The sequence below is a fragment of the Chiloscyllium plagiosum genome, unplaced genomic scaffold, assembly GCF_037043375.1.
Source record: "Chiloscyllium plagiosum isolate Xiang-an unplaced genomic scaffold, Cpla_swu_hap1 HiC_scaffold_20, whole genome shotgun sequence".
Lineage (NCBI taxonomy): Eukaryota > Metazoa > Chordata > Chondrichthyes > Orectolobiformes > Hemiscylliidae > Chiloscyllium > Chiloscyllium plagiosum.
In genome coordinates, this window is record NW_028270158.1 from 54,930,338 (window position 1) to 54,945,119 (window position 14,782).

The 14,782-nt window shown below is 42.0% G+C and overlaps 1 protein-coding gene across 4 annotated transcripts in view; it reads right to left on the reverse strand.

Annotated features, from left to right (window-relative positions):
- The window catches only part of epn2 (epsin 2), a 74,504-nt gene that overhangs the window by 50,468 nt on the left and 9,254 nt on the right, over positions 1–14,782 (reverse strand). For all 4 annotated transcript variants that reach the window (XM_043711232.2, XM_043711234.2, XM_043711231.2 and 1 more), the window contains exon 2: positions 170–965. In XM_043711232.2, coding sequence (XP_043567167.1) covers positions 170–767 — 598 coding nt within the window. In that variant the 5' untranslated portion in view covers positions 768–965. The remainder of the gene's footprint in view (positions 1–169; positions 966–14,782) is intronic.

The window sequence follows — 14,782 nt, forward strand, 5'->3', positions numbered from 1 at the left end:
AAAGATTATACACAATTTCAAATTTTACAATTACCATTGAACAATAGTCCTAAAGTACTTTGTTACTGCATAAATAAGTGCATGCTTTTATATAATTCCAAGATTAATATACCCAAATCACAACAATTCAATAATCAAGACAAAAATTATTTTAAAATGATTTACTTACAACCATGATATGATGCAGGCGACCCTCCTGACTTTCCATACTCATGTTCTGAATAGCTTGTGGATAGATTAGGTTGACTAGACCCGCGACCAAAAGTAATTTGATTATTGCTTCCTACTCCTGTGGCAACTTGAGCCATACGCTCTTTTGTCTTAAGTGCCTGGACTCTCTCGGACTTCAGCCGTTCATCATCCTTCAACAAAGTGACCAGCTGCTTTGACTTCTCTCTCACATTTATGCCTTGATCTTTGCCATCTCTATCAATATATTGGAAGTCTTTCAGAGTCTGTATGGCAAATATGTTTTCCTTGCACTGTTGTGCAACTCTTTCTGATCCAGTTTTAATCATATAGTCTAGCAGTGTAAGAGCTTTGTAAACATGTCGCCAATTTTTGCCATGGTCATTGAGACGTTTCCAAATCATGCTCATTATTTCAGAGAATGCTACTACATTATAAGTTAGGTCTGCAATTTCAGTCATTAAGGAACTAGAAGGTCCCCAAGGGTCATTGGAGGTTGCCTCGCGTACTTTAATTTCAGCTTCAGAATAGTTGTTTACAATGTTTTTCATTTGCCTTCTAATAGCTGACGTAGTCATGATGAACCCAGATAAAAGGAAAGCTCGCAGAAAAGGCCACCTTTAACAAGTGAAACAGTACTAGTGATTTTTAAAACCAACAGGTACTGTTGGGAATACCACTTAGAATCTTTGTATTTTTCAATGCTTGTTGAAAAACGTCTTCTGGTAAAATCATTTCCTCTCTTCAAACCGAATGTTCATTTTTGGGCCGATTACCTGCGAAAGGACACAACATTGAATAAGAACATTTATGGCTACAGTATTTAAAATGGTCTTTCAAAAACCTACATGAAATCAACTCTCAAAATTCAACCCACAAAGATTTTCTGCATATATCAAGTAGCCACAGGGTAGAAGCAGGCCATTCAGCCCATCAGGTCTGCACCACCATTTAATGAGATATGGCCTATTGAATCATCCTCAAATCCTTTCCCACCTTTTCCTTATAATCCTCAATTATTAAAAAAAATGTCTATCTCAGCCTTCAGTATATATGATTAAGAAGTTTCAACAACAGTCTGTGGTAAAGAATTCCACAGGTTCACAACCCTCAGAAGAAATTTGTTCTCATTTGTGTTTTAAATGTATGACCTTTACTCTAAGGTTATGCCTTCTAGTCTTCGACTCTCCACACAACGGGAAATAATCTTTTCACATTCATCCTGTCAAGTCCTCAAATAATCGTGTATGTTTCAAAAAGATTGCCTCTCATTCTCCTATATTACAAAGGCTAAAGGCCCAATCTACTAATCCTCTCCACCATCGGTATCAGTTTGGTGAATTCTCCCTGGACTGTCTCCAATGCCAGAGAATTTCTTTCCCTAAATGAGGGGCCCAAAACTGTTCACAGAATTCAAGCTGTGGTCTGATTAATGCCTTGTAATTTCAACAAAACCTCCCTACTTTTATATTCCAACCCGTTTGAAATAAAGGCCAACATTCCATTTGCCTTCTCTATTACCTGCAACTTGAATGCTAGCTTTTGATAACTGTAGGTGAGGATTCTATAATCCCTCTGTTCCGTAGCTTTCTGCTGGTCTTTCTCCACTTAAAAAATATTCTGATCTCCTACTGTTCCTGCCAGAGTGCATAACCTCACATTTTTCCATATGACATTTCATCTGCCAAGTTTTTGCCCACTTCCGTAATCTGTCTATATCCTTCTGCAGACTGTGTAATCTTCACCACTTGCCTTTCCATCTATTTGTCATTTGCAAACTTGGCTATAGTATATTCACTTTTCTCAATCAAGTCATTAATGCATATTAGTGCAAAGTGAGGACTGCAGATGCTGGAGATTAGAGTAGAATATGTGGTGCTGGAAAAGCACAGCAGTTCAGGTAGCATCCGAGAAGGAGAATCGACATTTCAGGCATAAGCCCTTCATCAGGAATTATGCCCGAAACGATTCTTGGCATTACTTGGCAGATGGAATGTCATAGGGGAAAATGTGAGGTTATGCACTCTGGCAGGAACAATAAGTGATCAGGATATTAGTTATGCCCAAGACGTTGATTCTCCTACATTAAAAGCATATTATAAATAATCGTGGCCCCAGTACTGATTCACACGACTAGTTACAGTTTGCCATCCTCAAATTCCTCCCTTATCCCAATTCTGTCCTCTATTGATTACCAAATCCTCCATCCATGTGACCATAATACCTCCAGCACCCCAGACTTCTATCTTAAGTAGCCTCATTTATGGTACCTCATCAAAAGCTATCCGAAAACTCTCTTACATCCACCGTTTCCTCATTAATCTATCCCACTTGTTACCTCTTCAAAAAAACTGTAATAAATTTAGCAGGCATACTTTCTCCTTCATGAAGCCATACTGGCTCTGCTTAATCATATTATACATTTTCAAGTGCTCTATTATCACTTTATAATAAGCTCCTAACATTTTCCCAATAAGGGACATTAAGCTTACTGGCCTACAGCTACCGGTTTTGTCTCCTTCCCTTTTAAATAAAAAGGTGTTACATTGGTGGTGTTCCACCCTTTGGGACATTTCCAGAAACTAAGAATTCCTAGAAGATTCATGCATCTACACTCTCTGTAGCTACTTCCTTTAAGAGGATGGATCCCCTCAGGTGCAATGGATCTATCGGTCTTTAGCCCTATTAGTTTTCCTAACATTTTTCCTCTATTGTTGGTTATTATAGTTATTTCCCTTTCCTCCTTTTAGCCCTTGAATATTTAATAATTTTGGAATGTCTTCAACTTTCCTGGTTACCCATTATTTCTCCAGTTTCATTCTCTAGAGGACCTATGTTCACTTTGGATTCTCTTTCTCTTTTCATATGTTAAAAAGTAGCTCTTGCCATTACTCTTCATATTATTGAAAGCTTACGCTCAATGTTTATTTTCTCCCTTTTTATGGGTTGCCATTTGTAGATTTTTAAAACTCACCAAAATATCCACCAATCCCCCTGAACCCCCAGGTAACTTCCCCTACAACTGGAAAAGATGCAAAACCTGCCGATACAACACCCCCGTCACCTCTATCCAGGGCCCCAAACAGTCCTTCCAGGTGGGACAAAGGTTGACCTGCCTCGCTTCCATCCAGGTTTACTGCATCAAGTGCTCCCGATGTGGTGTTCTCTACATTGGGGAGAGCAAGCATAAACTTAGGGAATGGTTTGCCAAACATCTCAACCGGTCCTGCAGGAGCAGACCACACCTCCCAGTCACTACCCATTTTAATTCTCCTTTCTGACATGACCATCCTTGGCATCCTCCACTGCCACAGCGAACCAAACCGCAAATTGGAGGAACAACACTTCATCTTCTGCCTGGGCAGCCCACAGCCCCGAAGACTCAAAATTGAGTTCTCTAATTTCAAATAACCTCCCTTCCAACCCCTCCCGGATACATTCCTCCCGTTGACCAACCAGGTCGTACTTTCTGCCTGTCTTCACCTATACCCACTTCACCACCCTGCCCCCATGACCCCCTTTATCTGCAGCTCCCCCTACACTCGCGCCCAGTCCTGAAGAAGGATGACACTCAAAATGTCAATTTCTCCACCTACTGATGCTGCCTGGCTGGCTGTGTTCTTCTAGCCTGACTACTTACCATTTATCTTTGCCAGGGTGTATATTTTCTTTTAACGTGATGCAACAATGGTTTGTAAATCCTTTTTCCTCACTGGAATACATCTTTGTTATGAGCGATTAAACATCCAATGTTTCTCAAGTATGGACTGGTTCAGCAGGGTCTATTCTCTGCGCAGTACAAACAACCAAAGAGTCATAGAGGTGTACAGCATAGAAACAGACCCTTAGGTCCAACCCGTCCATGCCAACCAGATATCTCAACCCAATCTAGTCCCACCTGCCAGCACCCGGCCCATATTCCTCCAAACCCTTCCTATTCATGTACCCATCCAAATGCCTTTTAAATGTAGCAATTGTACCAGTCTCCACCACTTCCTCTGGCACCTCATTCCATACATGTACCACCCTCTGTATGAAAAGGTTGCCCCTTACATCTCTTTTATATCTTTCCCCTCTCACCCTAAACCTATGCCTTCTAGTTCTGGACTCCCTGACCCCAGGGAAAAGACTGTCTTATTTATCCTATCCATGCCCCTCAATTTTGTAAACCTCTATAAAGGTCACCCCTCAGCCTCCGACGCTCCAGGGAAAATAGTCCCAGCCTGTTCCGCCTCTCCCTATAGCTCAAATCCTCCAACCCTAGCAACGTTCTTGTAAATATTTTCTGAACCCTTTCAAGTTTCACAACATCTTTCCGATAGGAAGGACAACAAAATTGCACGCAATATTCCAACAGTGGCCTAACCAAAGTCCTGTACAGCCGCAACATCGCCTCCCAACTCCTGTACTCAATACTCTGACCAATAAAGGAAAGCATACCAAGTGCCTTCTTCACTATCCTATCTACCTGTGACTCCACTTTCAAGGAGCTATGAACCTGCACTCCAAGGTCTCCTTGTTCAGCAATACTCCCTAGGACCTTACCATTAAGTGTATAAGTCCTGCTAAGATTTGCTTTCCCAAAATGCAGCACCTCACATTGATCTGAATCCATCTGCCACTTCTCAGCCCATTGGCCCATCCTGTTATAATCTGAGGTAACCTACTTCGCTGTCCACTACACCTCCAATTTTGGTGTCATCTGCAAACTTACTAACTGTACCTCTTATGCTTGCATCCAAATCATTTATGTAAATGACAAAAATGAGAGGACCCAGCACCGATCCTTGTGGCACTCTCAGGCCTCCAATCTGAAAAACAACCCTCCACCACTACCCTGTCTTCTACCTTTGAGCCAGTTCTGTATCCAATTGACTAGTTCTCCCTGTACTCCATGAGATCTAACCTTGCTAATCAGTCTCCCATGGGGAACCTTGTCGAACACTTTACAGAAGTCCATATAGATCACATCTACCGCTCTGCCCTCAATCTTCTTTGTTACTTCTTCAGAAAACTCAATCAAGTTTATGAGACAGGATTTCCCAAGCACAAAGCCATGTTGACTATTTCTAATCAATCCTTGCCTTTCCAAATACATGTACATCCTGTCCCTCAGGATTCCCTTAAACAACTTGCCCACCACCGACGTCAGGCTCACTGGTCTATTGTCCCCTGGCTTGTCCTTACCACCCTTTTTAAACAGTGGCACCACGTTAGCCAACCTCCAATCTTCTGGCACCTTACCTGTTACTATCGATGATACAAATATCTGAGCAAGAGGACCAGCAATCACCTCTCTAGCTTCCCACAGAGTTCTAGGGTACACCTGATCAGGTCCTGGAGATTTATCCACCTTTGTATGTTTCAAGACATCCAGCACTTCCTCCTCTGTAATTTAGACATTTTGCAAGGTGTCACCATCTATTTCCCTACAGTCTATATCTTCCATATCCTTTTCCACAGTAAATACTAATGCAAGATACTCTTTTCTGCGACTGCACACAAAGGCTCCCTTGCTGATCTTTGAGGGGCCTTATTTTGTCCCTAGTTACCCCTTTGGATTCACCTTAATTCTATTTGCCAAAGCTATCTCACGTCCCCTTTTTGACCTCCTGATTTCCATAAGACATAGGAGTGGAAGTAAGGCCATTCGGCCCATCGAGTCCACTCCACCATTTAATCATGGCTGATGGGCATTTCAACTCCACTTATCCACATTCTCCCCATAGCCCTTAATTCCTTGTAACATCAAGAATTTATCAATCTCTGCCTTGAAGGCATTTAGCGTCCCGGCCTCCACTGCACTCCGCGGCAATGAACTCCACAGGCCCACCACTCTCTGGCTGAAGAAATATCTAATTTCTGTTCTGAATTGACCCCCTCTAATTCTAAGGCTGTGCCCACGGGTCCTAGTCTCCTCGCCTAATGTAAACAATTTCTTAGCGTCCACGCTTTCCAAGCCATGTATTATCTTGTAAGTTTCTATTAGATCGCCCCTTAATCTTCTAAACTCCAACAAATACAATTCCAGGATCCTCAGCCGTTCCTCGTATGTTAGGCCTACCATTGCAGGGATCACCCGTGTGAATTTCTGCTGGACACGCTCCAGTGCCAGTATGTCCCTCCTGAGGTGTGGGGCCCAAAATTGGACACAGTACTCCAAATGGGGCCTAACCAGAGCTTTATAAAGTCTCAGTAGCACATCGCTGCTTTTATATTCTGACCCTCTTGAGATAAATGACAACATTGCATTCGCTTTCTTAATCACTGATTCAACCTGCATGTTTTTCTTTAGAGAATCCTCAACTAGCACTCCCAGATCCCTTTGTACTTTGACTTTATGAATTTTCTCACCGTTTAGAAAGTAGTCCATGCTTGTATTCTTTTTTCCAAAGTGCAAGACCATGCATTTGCTCACATTGAACTTCATCAGCCATTTCCTGGACCACTCTCCCAAACTGTCTAGATCCTTTTGCAGCCTCCCCACTTCCCGAGTACGACCTGCCTGTCCTCCTGTCTTTGTATCATCAGCAAACTTCGCTAGAATGCCCCCAGTCCCTACATCCAGATCATTAATATATAACGTGAACAGCTGCAGCCCCAACACTGAACCCTGTGGGACACCGCTTGTCACCGGCTGCCATTTAAAAAAAAACTTCTTATCCCAACTCTCTGCCTTCTGTCAGACAGCCAATCCTCAATCCATGCCAGTAGCTCACCTCGAACACCATGGGCCCTCACCTTACTCAGCAGCCTCCCGTGTGGCATCTTATCAAAGGCCTTTTGGAAGCCTAGTTGGAACACATCCACTGGGTTTCCCTGGTCTAACCTACTTATCACCTCTTCAAAAGAATTCCAACAGGTTTGTCAGGCACGACCTCCCCTTACTAAATCCATGTTGACTTGTTCTAATCTGACCCTGCTCTTCCAAGAATTTAGAAACCTCATCCTTAACAATGGATTCTAGAATTTTACCAACAACCGAGGTTAGGCTAATTGGCCCATAATTTTCCATCTTTTGTCTTCATCCTTTCTTGAACAATGGGGTTACAACAGCAATCTTCCAATCATCCGGGACTTTCCCTGACTCCAGTGACTTTTCAAAGATCTCAACCAACGCCTCCGCTATTTCCTCAGCCACCTCCCTCAGAACTCTAGGATGTAACGCATCGGGGCCAGGAGATTTGTCAATTTTAAGATCTTTTAGCTTTTCTAGCACTCTCTCTTTTGTAATGGCAACCATACTCAACTCAGCCCCCTGACTCCCTTTAATTGTTGGGATATTACTCATGTCTTCCACTGTGAAGACTGACGCAAAGTACTTATTAAGTTCTCCTGCTATTTCCTTATCTCCCATCACTAGCCTTCCAGCATCAGTTTGAAGTGGCCCAATGTCTACTTTTGCCTGTCGTTTGTTTCTTATGTATTGAAAGAAACTTTTACTATCATTTCTAATATTACTGGCTAGCCTGCCTTCATATTTGATCCTCTCATTCCGTATTTCTCTTTGTCATCCTCTGTTTGTTTTTGTAGCCTTCCCAATCTTCTGATTTCCCAGTGCTCTTGGCCACTTTATAGGATCTCTTTTTCTTTGATACATTTCCGGACTTCCTTTGTCAGCCATGGCTGTCTAATCCCTCCCCTGATAATCATTCTTTTCTTGGGGATGAACCTCTGTACTGTGTCCTCAATTTTACCCACAAACTCCTGCCATATTTGCTCTACTGTCTTCCCTGCTAGGCTCTGCTTCCAGTCGATTTTCGTCAGTTCCTCTCTCATGCCCTCAATTACCTTTGTTTAATTGTAACACCATTACATCCGATTTTGCCTTCTCTTTCAAACTGCCTCTTAAGTATACTCCTACTGCGTTTATACTGCAAGAATTCACTCGCTCTATCCTGTCTATACCCGACATATGCTTCCTTCATTTTCTTAACCAAACCCTCAATTTCTTTAGTCATCCAGCATTCCCTATACTTATTAGCCTTTTATCTCGTTATCTCATTTCTGAAGGCTTCCCATTTTCCAATTGTACCTTTACCCGAGAACATCTGCCTCCAATCAGCTTTCAAAGTTCTTGTCTAATACCATCAAAATTAGCCTTTCTCCAATTTAGAACTTCAACTTTTAGATCTGGTCTATCCTTTTCCATCACTAATTTAAATCTAATAGAATTATGGTCACTGGCCCCAAAGTGTTCCCCCACTGACACCTCAGTCACCTGCCCTGCCTTATTTCCCAAGAGTAGGTCAAGTCTTGCACCTTCAACCCCAGGGCATCAATGTGGACTTCACCAGTTTCCTCATTTCCCCTTCCCCCACCTCACCCCAGTTCCAAACTTCCAGCTCAGCACTGTTCCCATGACCTGTCCTACCTGCCTATCTTCTTTTCCACCTATCCACTCCACTCTACCTCCCCCCGACCTATCACCTTCATCCCATCCCCCACTCACCTATTGTACTCTATGCTACTTTCTCCCCACCCCCACCCTCCCCTCTCACTTATCTCTCCACCCTTCAGGCGCTCTGCCTGTATCCCTGATGAAGGGCTTTTGCCCGAAACGTCGATTTTACTGCTCCTCAGATGCTGCCTAAACTGCTGTGTTTTTCCAGCACCACTCTAATCTAGATCCTACCTTCTCTAGTAGGTACATCCACATACTGAATCAGAACATTTTCTTGTACACACTTAAATTCCTCTGCAACTAAACCCTTAACACTATGGCAGTCCCATATGTTTGTAAAGTTAAAATCCCCTACCATAATCACCCTATTATTTTTAGCTGAGATCTCCTTACAAATTTGTTTCTCAATTTCCCTCTGACTATTAGGAGGCCTATAATATAATCCCAATAAGGTGATCATCCCTTTCTTATTTCTCAGTTCCACCCAAATAACTTCCCTGGATGTACTTCCAGGAATATCCTTCCTCAGCACAGCTGTAATGCTATCCCTTATCAAAAATGCCATTCCCCCTCCTCTCTTGCCTCCCTTTCTATCCTTCCTGTAGCATTTGTACCCTGGAACCTTAAGCTGCCATTCCTGCCAATCCCTGAGCCATGTTTCTGTAATTGCGATGATATCCCAGTCCCATGTTCTTAACCATGCCCCGAGTTCATCTGCCTTCCCTGTTAGACCCCTTGCACTGAAATAAATGCAGTTTAATCTATTAATCCTACCTTGTCCCTGCTGCCCTGACTGTTTGACTTGCTTCTGTTCTCAACTGTACCAGTCTCAGATTGATCTCTTTCCTCACTATCTCCCTGGGTCAATGAGGTAAAAAAACAATGATTGCAGATGCTGGAAACCAGATTGTAGAATAGAGTGGTGCTGGAAAAGCACAGCAGTTCAGGCAGCATCCCCCACCCTCCTCTCCTTTATCTCTCCACTCTTCAGGCACTCTGCCTGCATTCCTGATGAAAGGCTTTTGCCCGAAACGTCGAATTTCCTGCTGCTCGGATGCTGCCTGAACTGCTGTGCTTTTCCAGCACCACTCTATTATAGATCCTTGATTCTGGCACCAGGGAAGCAACATACCATTCTGATTTTTCGCTGCTGGCCACAGAAACATCTATCTGTACCTCGGACTACAGAATCCCCTAGCACAATTGATCTCTTGGAACTGGACGTACCTCTTGTTGCTTGAGAGCCAGTGTCAATACCAGAAACTTGGTTGTTTGTGCTACGTTCCCCTGAGAATCCATCACCCCACATTTTACAAACCAGCATACTTGTTTGAAATGGGTATAGTCACAAAAGACTCCTGCACTAGCTGCCTTCTCTTACCTTTCTTGAAGTTAACCCATCTACCTATGTGGCTGTATCTGCGACTTTTCCCCCTACCTATAACTGCCATCCATCGCATACTGTTGTTGTTGCAAATTCCTCATTGCTTCCAACTGTCTCTCCAACCAATCCATTCAATCTGATAAATGTGGTTGGTTGTGAATCTTATGGCAGATATAATCCGCTGTAATCCTTAAACTCCCACATTTGACAAGAAGTGCATATCACTCTACTAAAGGCCATTTTTCCTCCTTCACAATCTACAGACCCAAAAAATAACACCTTCTTATTCCTCGACAAACAATGCCCCAAGTTAAAATATAAGCCATAACTATTAATTTAAGTTTAATCAAGAGACATATCTCCAAAAACATATACTCAAGAAAGAACCCACTCTACTCACTACTGCAGACTTTCTGTAGGTCACACTTAAAACAACAATATGAATCAATCATTAGGATGCTTGGCCAACAGGTTTGGCTTTCAATGAGCATTCAGACTGGCTTTTTGGACTAACAGCAGCACTAATTTAGTAGAAAAATACCAAATGACTAATCATTGCATAGTAGCAGCATGAAACAGCTTGCTTAACTTGTTCTTCAACTTTTTCAAATACTTCAGCAAAAATTACCCAAGAATTAAAAAGCATAGCCTTTGACATTTGCAGCCATAATTTACAGATAATACAAAATGGAACATAAGTTTATGAGCAATAACTATGATTTAATTAGTGTACCAAGGCACTGCATCGGAGTTTTATAAAACAAATATCACAACCACGTGAACAGATATCAGGTCTGATGACCAAAAGACTTATCAAAATGATGTGCTTTAAGGGAGTGGCTCAAAGATGGAAAAGACTAATAGACATGGAAAAGAATTTAAGAGCATGTGGCTGAGGAACTGAAGACAGTCCCCAATAGGTGGTTCAAATCAAAATCATTTTTTTTTTAAGAAAAAAAAACACAATATAGTTCAATTACAGAAAATACAATAAAAATTACATTTTTCAGATGAACAATTTGTAAACTTGTCTCATTCCAAATGCGAAAGTGAAACATTTACTAAGTATGACAAGAACTATATATAAATTTCAATACAAGCATTCTGAGCAGCTTTACACATTAACAGCCCTTCAGTACATGTGGGCACAATGGCCTTAGACAGTGCCCTTTCCCCAGAGTTTTGGCAGCAGGTGCTTCAAGCTTTTGTGCATTCCTCAGTGCACAGTGCTGGACCTTGAAATGTACCAGCCTGCAACATTCAGTTGAGAACAGCTCTTTTTACTGGAAGACCAATACATTTTAGGCAGACCAAAGAGCATCTTTCACTGAGATTATGGTCCTCCAGGCACTGGTGATGTTTGTCTTGACGTGCATCCAAGCAAATAGCCCACGGAAAAGTGCCCTTTGTCACAGAGCTGCTCAGGATGAACTTCAATAAACACTGCTGCATTTCTCTGCTTCTTTACAAAAGGCACATTCCAGAAGGAGATATGTGACAGTCTCTGCATTGTCAAATTTGGAGGGCATGGTATAGTGAGAGTCTGGGCATGCGTGAACAAAATGTGGAGTGCCGTTTTCTTCACGAATCAAGCAATGTCTTGGTGCTTTTTAGAAAGTTCTGCCGATGAAATATTCAAGTAAATGATTTGGCTCATCTACACGGGGAGCCATCTGACGGGATCAATAGTCTCCTTTTCCCTTTGGGCCTCGAGGATGTTACACATGGGCCACTACCTGATGGGTTTGTGGTCAAAGGTGTTCTTCTGTACAAACTTCTCCAGAAGGGATGGGCGACATGGTACAGTCCAACTAATCACAACATTCTGCAGCAACATAGTCAGACCCATTCTTCGCAGCACAAATGGACACGTAGGACTTCAGCACATAATGACAGTGATAGCGTACTGAAGGTCTACGCACAGCTTTGTGCAGAAACACGCAATAGTAACTATAAGGACACGTATAACATTGTGTAGGTCCTTCCTCCTCTCCTCTATTCAGAGATTTGTACATGATGTCCCTGCAGCCACAAGCCTTTTCTTATGTCCAGAGGCCAGAATTAGATTAATGCAAGGATGATAGGCAAACAGGATGTGGTGCAAGTTAGGACGTAGGCAGCAGATGATCAAGTTTGCAGAGGGTAACAGAAACAGAGAAGATAGGAGCAGGATGCAGACATTTGGCCCTTCAAGCCTGCTCTGCCATTCATCATGATCATGGCTGATCGTCCAACTCAACAGCCTAATCCTGCTTTCCCCCCATTACCTTTGAATGTATTCAGTGGGTGGCTAAATTTAGCTCTTGGAATGAATGGGATCAATGTTTTGGCATCAACTACTGCCTGTGGTAATGAATTCTACAGGCTCACCACTCTTTGGATGAAGAAATGTCTCATCTCCTCAGACTGTGACCCCTAGTTCTGGACACATCCACCACTGGGAACATCCTCCCTGCATCTACTCTGTCTAGGCCTGTTAGAATTTTAAAAGTCTCCATGAGATCACCCCTCATTTGTCTGAACTCCAGCAAAAAATAATCCTAACCTAGTTAGTTAATCGCTCCTCATAAGTCAGTCCATCCATCCTCTGGAATCAGCCTGGTAAATGCTGCATTCCCTCAAGAAAGAGCATCCTTTCTCAGAAAAGCAGGAAAAAAACTGCATACAATATTCTCGGTATGGCCTCACTAAGGCCTTGTATAACTGTATTAACACATCCTCGTACTAGTACCCAAAACCTTTTGTGATGAAGGCCGACATACCATTTGCCTTCTTTACCGCATGTTGTACCTGTGTGCATAGCTTCAGCGACTGGGCCACAAGGACATCCAAGTCCCACTGCATACTTCATTCTCCCTATTTTCAGCCATTCAGGTAGTAATCTGCCTTCTTGTTTTTGCTTCCAAAGTGAATAACCTCACATTTATCCAACTAGTCCAGATCACGACAAAGGATTTCTGCATCCTCATCACAGTTCACCCTCCCACCCAACTTAGTATCATCTACAAACTTTGAGATGTTACATTTTGTTTCCTCATCCAAATCATGAATATATATTGTGAATAGCTGAGGTCCCAGCACTGATTCCTGTGGCATCCACAAGTCTGCCAATTCAAAAAGGACCCATTAATACCGATTCTTTGTTTCTCTCTGCCAACTAATTTTCTATCCATCTCAGTACATCTCCCCCAAACCCATGCGCTTTAATCTTGCGCAATAATCTCTCATGTAGGACTTCGGCAAATGCTTACTGAAAGTCTAAATATACCACATCGACTGGTTCCCCCTTGTCAACTCTATGAGTTGCATCTTCATAGAATTCCAATAGATTTGTTAAGCATGATTTCCACTTCATAAATGTATTATGACTCTGTCTGATCCTGCCACTGCTTTCTAAATGCTCAACTATAAAGTCCTTGATAATAGGATTTGAGAATTTTCCCTACTACTGATAGGCTTACTACCTTTCCCTACTTTATTTCCCTTTTTGAATACTGGAGGGACATTAGCTACCCTTCAATCTGTAGGGACTGTTCCAGAGTCTATAGAATCCCGGAAGATGACCACCAAAGCATCCAGTATTTCTAGAGTCACTTCCTTATGTATTCTGGGATGTAGATTATCACGCCCTGGGGATTTATCCTCCTTCAATCCCAATTTTCCCAGTACCATTTCTCTACTAATATTAAAGAGACTAGCCAGCAGCATGATGGAATGATCATAGGTAATAAAAGCACGAGTGAGGATTTCAAGACACAGAGCAAACTGTGGCAATGTTACAGGAGATGAAAAAAACGCAAACTTAGTGATGATGCAAATATGCAGCCATAAGTTAATCTTTGAGTCAAATCTAGAAGCATCAATTTCAGATCTCGTTAAGAACAAAATATATGTGTTGGGCATTCATCAACTTATAATCTATTCCAGAAATCTTATTCAAGGCTCAACGGAATTCTGTTTCAAATTTATTTTGAAACAGCAAATTTTTTTAAAAATTGCTTCGGATTAAAGCAACAGTGCTTGCAGCACTCAATATTTTAAAATGCTGCCCCCTTCCTAAAAGCCCTGACGGTATCTCTAAGTTGCAGCAGTTGGCCTGGAGGTGCTTGGGGCTCACTGAAGTTTCAAGAACTGTCAATAGCTGACAGTGGGATAAAGACGGAAGTACAAGTTGAAATCGCTTGTCACAGTTGAGTAATATTGGAGCCAAAAAAAAACCAAGACAGTGTCAGTTAAGTGATACTAGTTGCTAGCAAGAGAATTAGAACTGTGCTACAAGAATGTGCTTTAGTGCACTCCATTTCAGGCAATCTGATGAAAACTCTCAGGAGAGAACTGTTAGTCAAATACATTGAGAGTCTGGAAATAATATTGTAGGTCAGACTGGGTATAGATGAAGGATTTCCTTTCCTAAAGGACATGACTGAACCAGGTGTTATTTTTTCAAAACAACAATTGATATCAGTTACCTGGTTGTCATTAGGCCAGCTTTTTATTCCGGATTTTTACTGAGTTCATATTTCACCACCATGGTGAGCTTCAAACCCATGGCCCCAGAATAATAGCCTGGGGTTCTGATATTACTACTAGATCAGTGCCTGTGGTTAAGGTCAATGATTCTCCTGTAAAGTAAAATCCCAAACTACGTTGCATAGCAGGAATTCATGTGGACCTTATTATTGGGGAAGGCAGGAAGTAACTAAGTTTCAAGAAATAAAACTCTAGTGGCTTTACGAAAACGCAAAAATATTCTGGTTCAATCAATAAATTTCTATTAAAGTACAGAGAATTCTTTACCAAATTCA